The 17,489-nt window shown below is 42.0% G+C and overlaps 3 protein-coding genes across 3 annotated transcripts; 1 reads left to right on the forward strand and 2 right to left on the reverse strand.

Annotated features, from left to right (window-relative positions):
- The first annotated feature begins 602 nt into the window (after nt 1-602).
- vtna (vitronectin a) lies at nt 603-5,140 on the forward strand. Its single transcript, XM_079571291.1, has 8 exons — nt 603-751; nt 975-1,094; nt 1,392-1,772; nt 2,554-2,693; nt 2,758-2,914; nt 3,171-3,323; nt 3,396-3,884; nt 4,918-5,140. Exons 1-8 carry the CDS (start codon nt 688-690, stop codon nt 5,034-5,036), a joined length of 1,623 nt encoding a protein of 540 aa, XP_079427417.1. The 5' UTR covers nt 603-687; the 3' UTR covers nt 5,037-5,140.
- Nucleotides 5,141-6,234: 1,094 nt separating this feature from the next.
- On the reverse strand, nt 6,235-10,396 carry scarf1 (scavenger receptor class F, member 1). The gene is made up of 11 exons (XM_079570281.1): nt 10,192-10,396; nt 9,907-9,968; nt 9,737-9,838; nt 9,041-9,581; nt 8,750-8,968; nt 8,520-8,648; nt 8,343-8,449; nt 8,159-8,270; nt 7,957-8,081; nt 7,506-7,643; nt 6,235-7,325 (listed from the first exon to the last, which is right to left on the reverse strand). Exons 1-11 carry the CDS (start codon nt 10,290-10,292, stop codon nt 6,250-6,252), a joined length of 2,712 nt encoding a protein of 903 aa, XP_079426407.1. The 5' UTR covers nt 10,293-10,396; the 3' UTR covers nt 6,235-6,249.
- A 995-nt stretch (nt 10,397-11,391) lies between these two features.
- rilp (Rab interacting lysosomal protein) lies at nt 11,392-17,306 on the reverse strand. The gene is made up of 8 exons (XM_079572667.1): nt 16,744-17,306; nt 15,872-15,998; nt 15,200-15,321; nt 14,189-14,371; nt 13,910-14,079; nt 13,717-13,842; nt 13,273-13,371; nt 11,392-11,963 (listed from the first exon to the last, which is right to left on the reverse strand). Exons 1-8 carry the CDS (start codon nt 17,089-17,091, stop codon nt 11,837-11,839), a joined length of 1,302 nt encoding a protein of 433 aa, XP_079428793.1. The 5' UTR covers nt 17,092-17,306; the 3' UTR covers nt 11,392-11,836.
- Nucleotides 17,307-17,489: the final 183 nt, after the last annotated feature.

Raw genomic sequence — 17,489 nt, forward strand, 5'->3', positions numbered from 1 at the left:
CCCTCTGCTGGAGAGGTGATAGACACCTAATACAGTGTTATATTAGCTATATTATATATATATTATTATATACATTATATATATAATGTAATCGCAACGACTACTATTAGGCCTACTGTTACTAAATAATAATAATAATAATAATAATAATAATAATAATAATAATAATAATAATAATAATAATAATAATAATAATAATAATAATAATGGTAATAATAATAAATTTAGTATGCACTTTACTTTTAAGCTATAAATTTGCCAATCAAGGCTATGGGGTAGGCCTACTTAGCATGTACTTATTACTTCAGAATAACAAAATCAATACTATTTGAATATTACAGGAAAGTATTGCAGCCTAGATTACATTTTGCAGTAGAATGTATGTATTTATTCTGAAGACAGGCCTTTGACGAATTACGTCAGAGTTTGAGTTGATCACATTCTAAATAATCCAAAAAAGGTTAGGAAACTGTGGGAATGTGTTTACAAATAGTTGTTATTGGGCCACTTGTGGATCTTATTGATCTGTCTTTTTGGGTCAGTTTGTCTAGTGCATGAGAGAAGGGGATTGGGAAATGTGTTTTGAACAAACAAGCGGTCGGGGTGAGTGACACAAGTTTCCAACGATTGGAAGCACGCAGTCCATGATTATGCACTCATTCTGTTCCTCTACACAACAGACTCAACATGAGGCTGAGGGCTGCCCTGCTGCTGCTGCTGCCTCTGCTGGCTTTAACATCGGCTTCTGAGGGTAAGTACAAATATAAAATCAGAATATGCATTTGGTTTGTAACTCATGTAATGTCAAGGAGTTAAGTTCAAGGATTATGGATAAGAATGAGCATCAAAGCTTAGTGGGCTGAATGTAACTTTTGGCAAAGGCTCATTCGCGACCCCTCTTTTGAGCCTCTGCTATTAGTGGTGTTGAGTGAAAGTTAGTTTGAGGACATTATTTACAGAGAATTTTCCTTTAGAGTCATGCATGGACCGATGTGAAAATGGCTTTGACTCTACAAAGAACTGCCAGTGTGACTCCATGTGCAAGTACTACAAAAGCTGCTGCTCAGACTATGAATCCACCTGTGGGATGATGAGTAAGTAGTATCTTTACATTTGTCTACACTAAGTTTGGGACCCCTGAGAAATTGTGCAAAGAAGGATGAAAAAGCATTTTGAATTAACTTGAGCTAAGAAATGTAAGCATGGGGCCCATTCCAAGCAATGTAGGCCCTGGGGATTCATGTTGCAAGAAAAAAAACTATCCAACATTGAGGCAATAAAGTTATTATAATTAGAAATACGCCTGGAAGACAACATGGTTCGTCTTGTTCGTGAAAACCTGCTCTCATTTATTGCATTAATGGCTGCTCTCCATGTCAAACTGTTTTCAGCTCGGGGAGACACATTTATTTTTGCAGAAGATGACGAGCAGTTTGACAGTACCACTCCAGCCCCACGGCGCTCGGCTCATGACCAAGGCTTAACCCCCTCCAGTGGCCAGGAAAGGCCTTCAGAGCGGCCCGTGACAGACTTCAACCCCAGGCAAACAGATGAGGGAACGATTGAGATGACTAAACCACAGAAAGTGGCCAAAGGAACAGAGGCTCTGGGAGATGATACAACAGCAGAGGCCACCACCTCTGCCCCAACCACCATCGCCACCACTGCCCCAACCACCACTGCAGCCCCAGACCCGGACGCCGTGGTGTGCAGCGAGAGGCCGTTTGACTCTTTCATGCAACTGAAGAATGGATCCATCTATGCATTCAGAGGTAAAGATTTCAGGTATTAATCTGGAAAAAAATACCATCTTACATTAGATAAATGACTTAAAATGCGTCTTGAACTTGAACAAATTGGACTAGTCAAAGAGATACAGGCAATAACAATACAGGCAGCATTGTTTGACCGTACCTAATTCTATTTCTGGAAATGGAACCGAAATCCTCCTTTAGTGTATTCTAAACTCAACATTTGTGGGGAAAAAACACTGTGCATTTAACTATAAAACATTTGTATCAATTTCATGAACCTTGAAATTTGCCTCTAAACTTGTCCCTGCAGAATTTGAATGCTCCAAATATATGTTAGACAAGTTATGAATGAATTTGGATCACCACCATTTTATTTCGTGGGTTGCTCTTTCATTCTTTTCAATTAGAAAATAAATAAACAAATCAGGTGTAGGGCCTCATTCAGAACCCAAATCATATGATATGTTTCAAAGTTAATTTTCAAAGTTTTATGCTTGTTTAATAAACAACGACATTTTAGCTAATTTCAAGTCAAATATTTCATTTAAAACGTTTGTTTCCAGTGCACGTGACAGTTACGAGATGGGACAACACATTTGTTTTTTTCAGTTAAGTTCATGGAGCCTGTGTTAGCTAAAATTGTGAAACATTTCTCGCTGCACGTTTATCTAGGGGTTCAGATGGTACTTTGCGAGCCTCAGCATTGATTTCCTTTCCTGGCTTTTTTATTGTGATATATTCTTTATCATATTTTAGTAGCACAGTATATATTTTTTCATCATCTTATTTATTTTTCCAGGGGAATACTTTTTTGTCCTGGACCAGAAGTCAGTTCTTCCTGGTTATCCCAAGCTCATAAAGGATGTTTGGGGCATCCCCGGGCCCATTAATGCTGCTTTTACAAGAATGAACTGTCAAGGAAAGACCTATATCTTCAAGGTAATAAGCGGCTTGTTTTCATGTTTGCATTGTTTTAATATTTAATCTAAACTGTATTTTACAGGGAAACAAGTACTGGAGGTTTGACAATGGGGTTTTGGACGAGGACTATCCTCGGGACATCAGCGTAGGCTTTGACAAGATTCCTGATTATATCGATGCAGCATTTGCACTGCCAGCACCAGGGCACAATGGCAGAGAAAAAGTATTCTTTTTTAAAGGTACGCACAATATATAGTAATTGAGCTATGGGTTATAGTGGTGTATAATAGAAATATCAGGAACTACAAAGTGTTCTCATGCTTCCTGATACAAGTTTCACTTCACCTGTTCATGGTCATAAAGTGTAATTCATCCGTTACCATGTGATTACAGTGATTGTTCTATGTTGCGCGTAAGCACCAAGAAAAAATCCTGTTCTCAAACCATGGCAATAAAAAACAATTCTGATTCTGATTCTTTGTTATGCACATATAGGGGACCAGTATCATGTCTATGAATTTGTGCATCAGCCGTCCCATGAAGAGTGCATCGGCATGTCTGAGAGATCGCCAGCCACAAGCTTTAGACGTTACACAGATGTCTACTACAACAACTATGAGAGCTTCTTCACTCAGCTCTTCTCTGATTGTAAGTCCTTATACATATGCTATAAAAACACTTAAGTATCATTTGATTAACAATGTATTTATTTTGTGCTAGTTCCACAGCACCATGACCACCACCACTTCATTGATAAGGACTGGAAAGGCCTCAAATCCCCTGTGGACGCAGCGATGGCGGGCAGGATCTATGTTACCCCCCTGAGGTTCGCCCCGGGCAGAAATGACGACCGACAGTGGTACCAGCAATATGGCCAGCAGTGGAATCAGCAGTACGGCAATGGGCGGCGCAGGCAAAACCGCTCCCCATTCTGGGACGGCATGGCTCAAGGGGGCATGAATATGGGCCAAGACTTGGCTCAACGAGGCATGGAGATGGGGATGAGGTTAGCGGAGAGGCGCATGGAGATGGAGGAGAGGCTCGGGAGAGACTGGACCAGAGGCTGGGACCAGGACTGGGATCAGGACCGGCGCAGGGACAGATATAATTCCAACAACAGGGGCAACTATGACAGCCGTGGAAACAGCAGGCCCTGGGATTTCATCCAGAGGACCCAGCCAATCCAGACGGTCTACTTCTTTAAAGCAGGTTTGAAAAGCTTCTGGTACTGGGGCTTCTTCGAGTGGTACCAAGGTTCATCTGCAACTATAAAATGTATTATTTTTAAAGATGCATTATGCAACTTTTTATATATAAAAAAAAAATGAATATGTGACCCAGTGACTGTATGGGTGGTTAGCTTTGTGTCTTTGCTTTCCGACACAGTGGCCTCTATGACGCTACAGGATCGATGTTATGTCAGGTTTTTTAGGGTTTCTGGAAGGAACGTATACGTAACCATGGAGATAGTTCCATCAGCAGTGAAAACCTACTAGAAACCTTAAAAACAATTTATCGTGTAGCATCCTAAGTCCTAGGCCACCGGGATGGAAAGCAAAGGTGCCATGCTGACCACCTATGCAGCTGCTGGGTCACTGAAAGGTGGCACATGGTGGCACATGAGATGCTCCATTGGTAAAAGCGTTTATCCACGGATCCAAAGGTCAGCGATACTATATTTATCCAGCTCTGAATGGTGCATACTGTTGTTGTGTCCATGGGCAAGACACTTCACACACCTTACCTATGCATGAATGTGATGTATGAGCGTCCGTCAGTCCGGCTAAATACAGATCTTGCCACCATATGATTGGAGATAGAATAAATAATAGTCCAAAGTTAAGTGCTCTGTCTGTGATAAAACCATCTCTGCATTAAGCTTATGGATTATTTATTTCATTAATGTATGACTTGTTTGCTTGTTCAAACTACTACTGCTACTACTAGAGGTAGGATAATCAAAAACAGTGAGCGAGACAAAACGCTGTTCACAGACCCCAGACTTAAAACAATGATCATGATATCAACTGTAACATGTGCTTTTAATCAGTGACAGTGAGTCGAGAACATGTGAATCATTGTTGACATGAGTTATCTAAGGTGACAGGAAGCCCCAAATTTAATATAATGTCAGTCGATGCGTTTCACATGAGAACATAATAAAGGCCTTATTGTCGTTAATTAGTCACATTCACCTCATGCTTCTCGTTATTGAGTTACGTTTTTGTCTTTGTGTCTCCAGATAAATACTACAGGGTGGACCTCAGGACCAAGAGAGTTGATCCGGCGATGCCCCCATACCCCAGATCTATTGCAAAGTACTGGCTCGGCTGTTCCGATACCCCCGGGGCAGAGAAGTAACTGCTACCTGCTTTTACAAGTGCTTAGGATCAGTCAAACGCCAAATTCTGCTGCTGCTTTGGGCTCTCAGTTGTCCAGGAATTTTCCACTGTAGTAGAGATTTTCAAATACATACAATGGACAGCAGGGCCTTGTCAACACCAACGACTCAGAACAAAGACTATTTTAGAGTAAACAAGAAATAGGTGGTCCCTCCTGAGAGTTTAAATGGGCTTGTATCTTTAACCAGATATACATATTTCACTCTGAGTGAGAAGAAACATCATCTATTCAATCAACCCGGTCAAGACAACGATATTTTAAAGTCTCTACTACAACAAATTCCTGCTACTGTGATAGTAACAAGCACCTTGACCTAACTATTATGTGCTGTTTTTATTATAGATCTATAACATATTAAGTTATTTTGCTTAGGACTACTCTTTAGCGTATCATAAAAATGTATGGGGAAGTTCCGTTTACTCCTGCCAACGTTAGTCTAACTGGTTCATAGCAGTCGTGTTTTCCCATCATGTGACTGCACAGTTTAAAGTTCAATGATTGCGACCTTTGGCAAGCCCTTGTGAAATGTGTATGTGCACAAATGGGTCAAGATATGTATGATTTTAGGAGGACTATGTTAGCATCGTAAACAAGAGTCACCCAATCCTTTCTTATTAAAATATGCATATTGTTGAATTACATTTTCTTGACTACTTTCTCCTTTCAAATGTCAAAAGAGACAGTTTTTCTAAGCTTTGATTTACCCTGAAATGGTCACATAATATTTTTCCCCACAGAGAAGAGAACTAAAACCGTAAGATAATCTCGAGAAAGTCATAGAGAGAGCGGTTTCTTCAACTTCGAAAACTTGCAATAACTAATAAGTTCATTAAGGTCCAACGAGTAATGATTAACCATGGATACAACATCACAAGGTCAGATCAATTGCTCTCAATAAACGCATTACTCTGTAACTACTTTCTATTAGAATTTAAAGAAACACCAGCTGTGAGAAAAAGAAAAAATAAGAAGGTTGTTTTATTATTATCAAGGTTATTTATGTGTGTAACGTTGCATTGCTTAACTAATTACTTCTATATTCGTTTATGTAAAAAAAAAAAATACAAAAGCATAAATAATGTTTCAGTCTATGAAATATGTAGTGGAATAAATGGTACAAAAATGTAATAAGTTACAGTACTTAAATACTATCTGCTGAATGTAATCCATGTCATTGTTTTACCATAACATTTTCATAGCACGGTTCCTCATTGACAACTGCCCTTTCATTTGTGATGACCTCACTGAGCGCATCGCCTGCTGGTCCCACAGTAAAATAGCTGCTCTCACTTCCTCCCTGAGCTGACCCCTGCTCTAGCCTCCCCTCCTCCCCGTCTCCGGGGTGCGCTGGAGCCACTTCCGGCACACTCTTAAGAATAGTTGAGAGGGGTCTTTTTGGACGTTCACTCTCTGCAGTTTGATCACCTGTCGCTGTGTCTAAGGGGGTGTTTTGGGCGTGTTTTCTTCTAATTGGCTTACAGATTTCCCCTACAGGGTGCCCCCCTTTCTCCCATAGGTTTACCCTCGCCCCGAGCTTCCGTCTCGGGGGCTTAGTCATCCCCTCTGCTCCTTTAGACCTGCCTCTGTCTGGACTTTGGTCTTTCTGTCGCTGCAGACTTCCAAGTCTTCTCAACATGGACTGGACAGGACCCTCGTAAGTGGGTTCAGCTTTTGTCACGGGCCGCCCCGCTTTACCCACTGTTACGTACACAGTGGTGACTTTATGGGAGACTGTCACCTGACTGTCAGAAGCAGAGCCGTGGCACCTTTTATGAGCGCTTGTGTTGCATTTGTCCCTGTATTTTCCTGCTATGTTATCCTGCACAGCGCCACCAGATGGAGTGGTTGAGTTTTTGTCATCATTCTGTTCTGCATTCTCACTTTCCACCTCCTGACCATACTGCGCTTCTTCCGTGGCACTGTCCTCAATTCTGTTCTCCTCCCCAGTCTTTGAAGCTTGACCTTGTAAGGCAGACACCATCAAAACACCCCAGTTGGCTTTGGGTTTAGAGCGTGGGGGTCCGGAGGGCGTCACCACCTCCTGTCCTGAGCCGCGCCTCTCTTTGGGGCTGAACCGAGTGCCCTCTGCGAAGGACACGGACGGGCGCTTGGCCTTGGCGAGGCTGGACGTCCGTGGGATGTTAAAAGGTGAAGTTATGTCCTCGCTGCTGAAGCCAGAGGGGTCCAGGAACATGTTGCATTTAGAGCTAATCTCCTGAAACTCGCCTCCTGCCACAGCCGGGATGTCTGCCAAACAAAACAAGAGAAAAAATGTAAATTATAAACTTATTCTAGACCACGATAGAGAATGTTTGTCTGGAGCCATTAGCCATAATTCTACAACACTGCTTTGCTTTGAATAAAAAAATATGTAGGTACAGTTTGATCTGTGAAAAATGAGAGTCCACACATAGGGCAGGGCATTACCTTCTCTTGGTGGAACACAGTACAGCGCCTCTGCCTCCTCCTCGTCACTCTCAAAAGAAGAGCCTTCTGTCACCCAGCCACAAGAGGGAGGCTCGATGAAGCTGTGGTTAAACGTCAGCTCTGGATCGTGATGCGACACTGTGGAAAAAGATAATTTTGTATGTTTTAGCATTAATTATTAAAATCAACATGTACTCTACAGCACCTTTATAGTGTTGTAATAGAATAAAAATAGCATTGTGACCAAAAGTTTAATAACAAGGAAATCACACACACGCACACACACACCGGCTTTTTAACGCTAACATGATCATTTACATCCTAAACCAGCCTCAAGATTGTAAGTGACATAACTAGAAATAATATGGAATCAGGGCTACAAAATATAGAGAATTATTACCATGTTCCAAAGTGTGACCTGCTCTAGGAAACAACTTACTGACAAACCTACCAGTGACTCGAGGGAGGCCATTGGACCAATCAGAAACACACGGAAGAGCGGCACCAATGTTGGCCAGTACACTATAGACATGATACTTCATACGCAGCAACAGCCCACCTTCAGCCACAAGTGCCCTGCAATAAACAGTGGTTTGAGAATCACTCAATGTCTCACATTCACTGAAAATGAATGAAAACCATAAGAGCCATACCTGTCCTTGGTGTCTACAGGAGCTTCCCCGCAACACACACAGCAAAGGGCCACAACAATAAGCAACAAAAAGAAAGGCACCAGCACACCTGCGATTACTGCACCTCGAGAACCTGACAAACAAGAGGCAGCTTTAACAGTATGCACTGAGTGTGTATATTATGAACAGAGAAAGAGACATTTACTTTGAGGGCAAGCACCAGTGACAGGGTTGCAGCCTGCTCCCTCTCCACAGTCGCAGACCGCGGAGCAGTTTGGGCCGAAATGCAAAGTGGGACAGCTGCTGTTACAACTGAAATGGGCACAAGACACCATTGACTGATATGAAAACAGTTGATAATATAATGCAAAGACCAACTCACCTTTCTCCATGAAAGCCTGGTTCACAAATACATTTTCCCGTGACATGATGGCAGCTCCCATTAAAACAGGGGTTACACTGAAAGGCACAGGCATCACCATATGTTCCACTGGGACACTGATTCTCACATCTGGTTAAAAAAAATGAAATAGTTGTGTCACCTGAGAAATCAACATGACATAAGTGGCATGCCAATTGTTGTGTTAAAAACAATGTGGTCTATGCATATACCTGGGGCCTGTCTGACCCGGGTCACACCTCCAACAGCTCCCTGTCTGTGGGTCACAGGGCTCGTTTCTCCTGCAGCGGGGACATATCAGTTTACAGCCATCACCATAGAAACCTGACGGACATGGGCTGTCACATCGTGTGCCGTTCCAGCCCGGCGCACAAGCAGCACAGGCGCCATCAGTGGTGGAGCAGTAATGGTTGTCTTTACAGTGGCCACAACTGACAAAACACAACACTGGCTTTAAAACAGATTCTTAACAAATGTGGCTCAGTAAATTCTAGGTTACACACCTCATTCTGCAGCCGCTTCCATAGGTGCCTGCGTCACACGGCTTGTTGCAGTAGTCTCCATTGTAGCCTGGATGGCACAGACAAAACCCAGTGGACGGGTCACATCTGCTGTGACTGAGGTCACAGTTACAGCGACGGTCACAGCTGGGCCCCCACCAGCCCTCTGTGCACTCGCACACACCAGTGCGCTGATTACAAGGCGACATGTTGCAGTTACAAGTCAGAGAACACTTCAGGCCCCAGAAGCCCTTGTGGCACTGGCAGCGTCCTGTGGCCTGCTCACAGCTGGGGCGCACTGAGCCCCCGCTCACACACTGGCACGGTTTGGCACATGTGGAAGACCACCAGCCCTCATCACAGCTGCAGTTACCGTGCAGCGTGTCGCAGTGACCATGGCGGGCACACTTACAGGCCAACTGGCAAAGAGGCCCCCAGCGGTTTGTGTTACAGGTGCACTCTCCTGTGACAGCGTGGCACCTGCCGTTTGGGTAACATGGGCACACCTGTCGACAGTCTGATGCCCAGAACTCACCAGGACAACCTAAAAAACCCACAGGAACAACACTCTGGTTACATAGTTGGTGATATAGAATTAAATAACACTTTTACCAATAAATATATATATATACAGTATATATATATATATATATATATATCCCACATAATGAGTAACACAGACAGGATGTTGATACTGACGTGTTTTACAATGAGCTCCGTAGAAGCCAGGTGGGCAGCGACACACTCCAGGATACACACAGAGCTCATCCTTCAGACAGGCCTGCTCCCCCTCGCAAACAGCTGCACATCCAAGACAAATTATTATCAGCACAAAACACTTTCACTGTAAATATAGTTGTAAATCTTACGCTTAGTGCACTCTTTTCCTTCTTGTTGCCATCCAGTGCAGCACACCAAGGTAGAGGGGTCCCTATCACATACAGTACACACAATCTCAAATGCATCAAGTTAAAAAAACATAGATTTGCTATAACTCGTGTTAAATGAGCAATTTACATAGCTTTATACGAGGTATAAAGGTATAGTTTGGAGGTTTGATTTGAACATACAGTATCTAGGCAATATCTGGAGACGCAAATAGGTCATGTTTAAGAAATATATAGTGTATCTTACATGGTTGAAAAAAGATTTACCTGGGGTTGTGACAAACATTTCTCCCAGCAGGATCCAAATCGGCACATAAGGACAGCGAACAACACAGGACAGTAGCCAGACTCCGAAGGAATGGCTTCATCTCAACAAATGTAACATAAAAATAGTTGTATTTTTGTTTCTCTCAGTTAGATCCAAACTCTGTGAAGTGTCCGTCTTTCTGTCTGCCCGCCGCCCATCCCTGCTTCGTCCCTCTCTCTCCGTGAGTTGTCCTGCTTCTCCAGTGCAGTCCAAGGGGTCGAGGTTCCTCATTTCCTGGGGAAGTCAGGGCCCGCTTCCTGCCATTCTGTCGGACGCAGAGCTTTTTAAAGATGGTCAAGCCCTACTTGGTGGGCCTTCTGCTCATTTAAGAGTAAAAACAAAAGGCTTACCTCTGTCTGAATGTATGAAGAAACTCATTCCACCACACCACTTAAGAGAAAATTATTAAAATACTCTTTATTTTGTGCAATACAAACAAATCTATGCAGTGATTCTTTATCTTTCAGAAAAAACAAATACAAAAATGGTTGTTGAAATATGTTTCTGCTATTATGTTACATTACGTTTACAGCAAATACCCATAAAACATGCAAATTAGTATTATCTCAAAGGCTGTCAGGATTAACATAAATCTAACTCATTTGCAAGGGAAGCACATGTTTTATGGGGATACACTAACATGTATTTGGCACCACAGATGGAGGCAACTCACTCACAATCGCACTGTGCAAAATTACCTCCACAAACACTGTTAATGAGTCAGTACAAACATAGACAATACTGTTCGCATTTCCAGATAATGACGATTTGAACAGTGCAGTAATAGTTAAATAATTTGAGGAAAATGCCATAGTATTGGAATAAAATATTTTTTAAAAATCAGCAAGGAACGTAGCAATGCCCTCTAGTGGGAAAAATGGCTACTGTTGAAATCAAAATAATCTAAGAGTTCACATTTCTCTTCTCTTTCTTTGGCATTTAAGCAGTGCTTTGAGGTAAGTCATAGAGGCGGTAGCGCTTAGTTACTTTTATCACTCAGTACTTTATACTTTTACTTGAGACATTTTACTTTAAAGTATGAATACTCTAACTTGAGGAGACACAATTGTTCATCTTTGAACTGTGAGTAAATCTGTAAGTGACAAAAGCTTTGTGTTAACTTTATAAAAGAGATGTTAAGTTTTTGTGTCTTGTACCTAATCTACCTAAATTATACATGTTATGTTTTCATGGTGCGCTATTGGAAATATCAAAAATTTCACATTATATTGTGTTTTGCTAGTTGTATTACGTCACAACTAAAACATTTTATAAGTAAGTAAGTGCTTTATTTTGCAATTATTTGGATGATTACTGAACCCTTTTATTTGAGTAAAGCTATATTAAAGTATCGTTACTTTAACTTTACTTAACTTTAACTACTCTACCCGCCTCTGGTAATTTAATCTAAAGTAAGTATAGGATTGACGTGATAAAAACTATGCTATGGTTTTTCCCTTTAAAAGTAAATGCTGAGAGAAACTACAAATGAAAAGGGACTGAAATCAACTGAAATCATAAAAGTCCTTAAAAATGCATGGATGTCAACACTGCTTGTTTTTCATTCAGATTGGGTGATCTCACAGCTCGTGGTCAGTGGCGGGATCAGGAGGGCGCCTGCAGCTCTGTGTCCTGGCTGGCTTCTGCGTCTTCGATGATTTCCCAGGTGGAGGCGGAGCTGGTCATGTGGGTGGGGCTGTGGCTGCTGCCTGATCGTGTCAGGAAGCCGAAGCTGCAGCACAACGAAGAGAGAAACGAGACAAGTCTGAGCTTTAGATCATTGAGAGGGATTACTGCTAAATATAGCTCTGCGGGAAAGGCCTCGGGGGCAGAGGCAGCAGCAGCCGAGCCATGAAGCCACTGTCATTTATGCACTGCTGCTTTCAAGTTTATAACATTTTATCATCTTTCTGGGTACCAAATAATAGCCAGTATGCACAATTTGAATTGGAATATAACCTTCAACATTACAAATTGAGTGGAAAATCTAACATTGCAAACTTCCCACACGATTTTCTGCTGTTGCTGTGATGGAATGCCAACGGCCATGCTGTTGCTATGCTATGACATCACTCACATAACCTCTATACAGATGACACAAAAGAAACATTCATAATTTTGGATCTGGTCATTACAATTTTTCCAATATACTTTCTTTGGAGTGTTTATAATGACCAGATCTGTTTTAGAGACGTACAAATATTAATACATAATATAATATTACAGCAATAGTACAGTATTTTTTTCCTTCTTTTGCAATTGAACTAATTTCTTTATGTGGTTACTAGGCAAATTAATGACTAAAATATGACGTTATTTGCACATTTCAAAAAACATTTCTATTGATATACAGCGCATTAACAAATATCTGGTTCAAGGGCTTTACAGAATTAGGGCTATAATACAAACTTGACAACAACACTTGAAGTGACCTTTGCTAATATTTGAGGTAGTTGCCTAAGACTGGATTTTACCCTAAACTTTCCAACTTTTGGGTTCTTTAGAGATGTCCTGGAATGTCACATGATGTTTTTCTCCTCTGACATTTAGGCAGTTTTACTTAATCTCATTCCTTTACAGGTTGGCCAGTCTCTAGTCTAATTACTGAAGGTTTTTTCTGAATAAACACTATTGATCGACCAAGTTCCCCTGTCAACCTATTAGTCTGGCGCTGCACTGTGGCGACTGGCAGTGAGTAGCGTCACATCTTGTTTGTTGTGCGTGAGTCCATCAGACCTGACACAAACAACAGATATAATCACTAGGTGCACTTAATTCAGACATATGAGGTTGATGGGTGGCCCTGGTTTGAGTTCAGGCCTGTTCTTTGAATGTTGTCAATGTTTGGATTTGTTATTGAGAATGTTTTTGCTCGCAAGAATTGTTTGATCTACAGATATTTTTACCATTTGATTCACAGGCTGACACCACCCCAGTAACTATCTAGCTCTGGTTCAGAAACTATTCGATACTTTAAAATGATGATCCACTTACAAAAGTATCCATTATTATTATGATGTTAAACTGAGAATAGTACTTACAAGGTTTTAATGCGTGACTCTGCTGGTTTATCAGATTCATCATCCACTGCACCGTCAACTTCGGATTGTCCCAACTGTGGATTCTTGTCCTCGTCATCACTGAGAGAACAAAATAATCAATGTAGTTTATCATCTTCATGTACATTTAGAGTAAGTATGTAAGTCTGTATGTATGTGCAGTATCTATTTGTTATGACATTCATGACACTCTCTGTGTTTGCTCTCAGTGGTCGAGGAGCTTTCCATCATAGCAAAGGTTTAGGGTCACAACTAAGTCCGGAAGACTTCTTTGAAAGTGTTTCTATGATGTGTTTCTTTAATTGTTAAAAATCTGATAGCTTAAAGTAAAGCCAGCTTGCAGTAACATGTAAATGAACATGAACAGCCTAGAGTTGCTGTGTGACCTCGGTGAGAGTGGACAATGTGTGTCTTTTGAGAGGAGACCTGTTGCTACACTCGTTCACAGGAATCCCAAGCATCTTGGCCTTGATTAACTTTCTTTTCTTCTTTATTGCAGAGCGAACAGCTTCTAGCAGAAATCCAGGACATCTCTCTTCATTCAAAATCTCTCTTTAGGAAAAAAAAAAAACACTTATTAGATTTGGTCCTAATTCAGCTCACATACCGCTGTCCATACCTCTGGTAGTAGCTGAGCTCCTCCTGCAACAGAAAGAGGTTTGTCTTGAGCTCATTCCTCTCAACAATGATGTCACGGACTTCCTTTTTGGTGAAACACGGCTGGTCAGGGTCCTTTTGGTCACTAGTTTGATTTGCCTCACGAGCTTGAGCTTGACGCCTCGAAATGGACTTAAGAAAATTGAAAGTAAAAACACTTGAGTGAGAAACTGAACTCACTGGCTTCAGCAAATGTACTGTGTGTAAAAGAATGCTTGGTAAAAGTAAAGATATCATGTACAGGGCTGCTGTTGGTTCTGGACAGTTCCGCAAGAAGGTTTTCAATTTCTTTATTCTTCTCTTTCAGATCCGCCTCCATGTCGGCCTTTCTCTCCACTGTGCTCTTGAGCTGCGCTTGCATCACATTCTGCTTGTGTCGCAACTCTGCATTCATTTTCATAAAGCGGTCCAGCTGCTCCTGAAGCTACACACAAACACATACAATACAGCATTACAGCTTACAGCAAAAAAGTTTCAAAGTGTTTGTCCCAGCTTTAATTGTTCTAGGTAAACTACACAACCAAGGGGGAACTGAAAGAGGAAGATGAGCAGCATTTACTGCATAGTGAATGGCACCATAAAGCTAGATTTAACTGCCTTGTGCCTACACACCAAAATACCAAGACAAATGTCCCATTCATTGTCGCTATGAAAAAATGTGAGGTATCCATTTGGGCAAACAGAGTCTTGTTGAACTAGAGGAAAAAAATAACATGCCTTTCCCCCAATGACTTATGCTAAGCTATTTGAATCGTGCTGTGTGAGAACAATAAACACAGTCACATGCAACGGTCATTAAGATTAAGACACATTCACACATGTAGGAGCAAACCGTAATCCTTAAAAATAGGTTTCTGCGTGACCTGTAAACTTTCTCACAGCTTTTTGCTCTGTCGATAAATTGTATGTTGAGACTTTGTAAAGCAGAGGTTGAAAGAAGTGCTTGTTTTGTGTGTCCAAGTCAAGCCCATGTCCTTTGCATTTAATTTAAGACAGACATGTTTCACTCTTTCCATCTGTTGAAAGCTTTGATATGTTTGTGCAGGCAGAATGTCTCTGTAGCACCCAGGGACCTTGTAAATTGTTCATACGAGATTCATTTTTAAAGAGAGGCATCAAATCTACCCAAATACCCAGTCATTGGTCACAGTCAGGCCCATTTAATCAAGTCACAACTTGCAAGTCCAAGCGGTTTTGACAGTGTGTGTAGGAGGTGTAATAACAGTGAAATTAACATAAGTTTTCTGCTTACTGCCTCCACTTCTTTAGAGATGGTGGAGATCTCTTGGACTTTGGCCCTGAGCTCATCTCGCTGCTTGTCCACAACAGCCTTCAACTTCAGCATCACCTCTCGCTCCTGCCGCTGAGCTCGGTCTACAGGGTGCACATAGAGAAATAAATGTATTAGTCATTTATGTATTAGTCTTTAGTGACTCCCATTCATGCACGGCGGATCAAAAGCCTGTTGGTAAAATGTCAACTTGGCCTATACCTGGCACAAAAACTAGAACAAAGTACAAAGTATTTTCTGTTGGCACAAATGAGGGGCACGGTGGGGGAGCTGTTAGGGTTTTCACCAAACAGCAAGAAGTTCCCAGATTTGATTCCTGGGCCATATTGGGCCTGTGTGGCGTTTACATGTCCTATTCTGTGTTTGCATAGACTTCCTTTGGGTGCTCCGGTTTCCCATACCACTAAAATGATGTGCAATAGACCGAAATCTCAATGGGACTTTCTTGGTTAAGTAAGAATATGACAACAAGTTCTAGGAGCGCAGCTTATTTAGCCTATTTTATAATGTTGGCTTTATTGGTAGGTCCATATAAAATGAACATTGTGCTCTCGCATATTAAACTGCAGTGCATGAATCAACCCTGATTTGGTGGGGAAGTAGGTGAAAGGGTTGTTTGCATGTCTGGCATACCTTCTTTTGCATAGTTGCCCTTGAGTTGACTGTGCAGCTCGTCCCTGTCCTCTTGCAGCTGTCGCACCTGGAGCTGCAACTCTTCGCACCTGGTCCTCCATTGCTGTTGCTGCTCAAGCTCCTCTTGCTTCAGGAACAGAAAGTAAAGAATATAAAATAGTAAACAGAGAATAGTCTTACTGAAAACTATGCCTTGACAACGCCTTGAGAGCTCTCCCTCTCTGGAGAAAATGGAAATTCGGAGTAGCCAAGTTAACGGGTGTGTCCATTTGTTGTTGAATCATTGCAGATGTGGCAGATGAATCCCAAAAGCAATGAAAGAGAAGCCTAGGTCCATTCTTGACTTGCAGATCGCATGATGTGAACATATTCTGGGGGGGCAGGAGATTCAGGGGATCATACCTCAAGGGGCCCTTTCTGGTTGATAAAATAATGTCAAATGTTGATCATGATCATTAGTGACTCATAAACACACTTTGGCTCTAAGTAGGCTGACTTTTGCATCAACCTACCTACCACCCATATGTATCCACACACAAAAAACAGACTGATGTTATTTGATACTTGGCAAATACATTGTAGCAATAATCAGCCTCTTCTATAGTAGGCCTGTAGCATATGTTGCTGCACAGGTGGCAAAGGCAGTGGTCAATAAATGCACCTGAAGGAGTCCGTGTCGATAACTTGTAGCCCTAAAAACACCAATCGTGTGGTTTAGTTGATATTAGATAAAGATGATGTTTATATAATGCCCTGATGGCGTGGACAGCAGTTCTAACCTGCCAGGACAACAGTTAGCTCAGCGTCGAGAACAACATCTGTCACAACTACGTAATAAAGCGCGTATAGGTGCACGCTTTAGCTTCTCCTACCTCTCTTTGGTCTTTAAAATTGACCTCATCGCTGTCTTTGGGTCCACGCTTTTTGTTTTGCTGCAGCTGTATCGTCTCGAATGTCTTCAGCAGCGCCTCTTCTTGCAGCTTGTGCGCCTGGCTCCACGACGCATACCTCTCCAGAAGTTCAAGCACTTTCACTATTTTGGGCACAAGACCCACCACGCTCTCCTTGCCGTAGCCGTCGATGAGCTTCTCTACCTCTGCGCCGATGAGTTTGGCGATCTCGTACACGTCGTCCACGGTGAGGGAGGAAAACGTCTTGTCAAAGCAGCTGCTGTCCGTGGGCTTAGCTTGAGACGCATCGCGCTGCTCGGATGCCTCCATGTCTGATAAAAGGCTCACAGACACATGCTCTTTTACGCGTTTATCGAAACCGAGAGAGCGCCATCAGTTGCACACGGGGATAGAAAAGAGAAACCCGTTTCGTCGAGGTTAGCTTGTGGCGGTACACGTCTGGACCTGCAAGTTAAAGTAAAAGGTCCGCTTCCGTCAACATAGCGTCACGACCATAGGCTCAAGTTGACTGCTACTAATGCACTGCTCACACACACTCAGAGGAAAGCAACCAGGGCAAGTGTGTGGGCATCAGTGCGTAAAATGCTCATTTCCGTTTTACTATATTGAATTATTGATTGTTATGCCACAAGTGTGAACCCAGAAGAGCAGCTGCACAAAACCACTTCATGCGCAAATAAAAATGTACACCAAAAAAAGACATAAGA

Source organism: Gobius niger (assembly GCF_951799975.1).
Source record: "Gobius niger genome assembly, chromosome: 1".
NCBI classification, from domain to species: domain Eukaryota; kingdom Metazoa; phylum Chordata; class Actinopteri; order Gobiiformes; family Gobiidae; genus Gobius; species Gobius niger.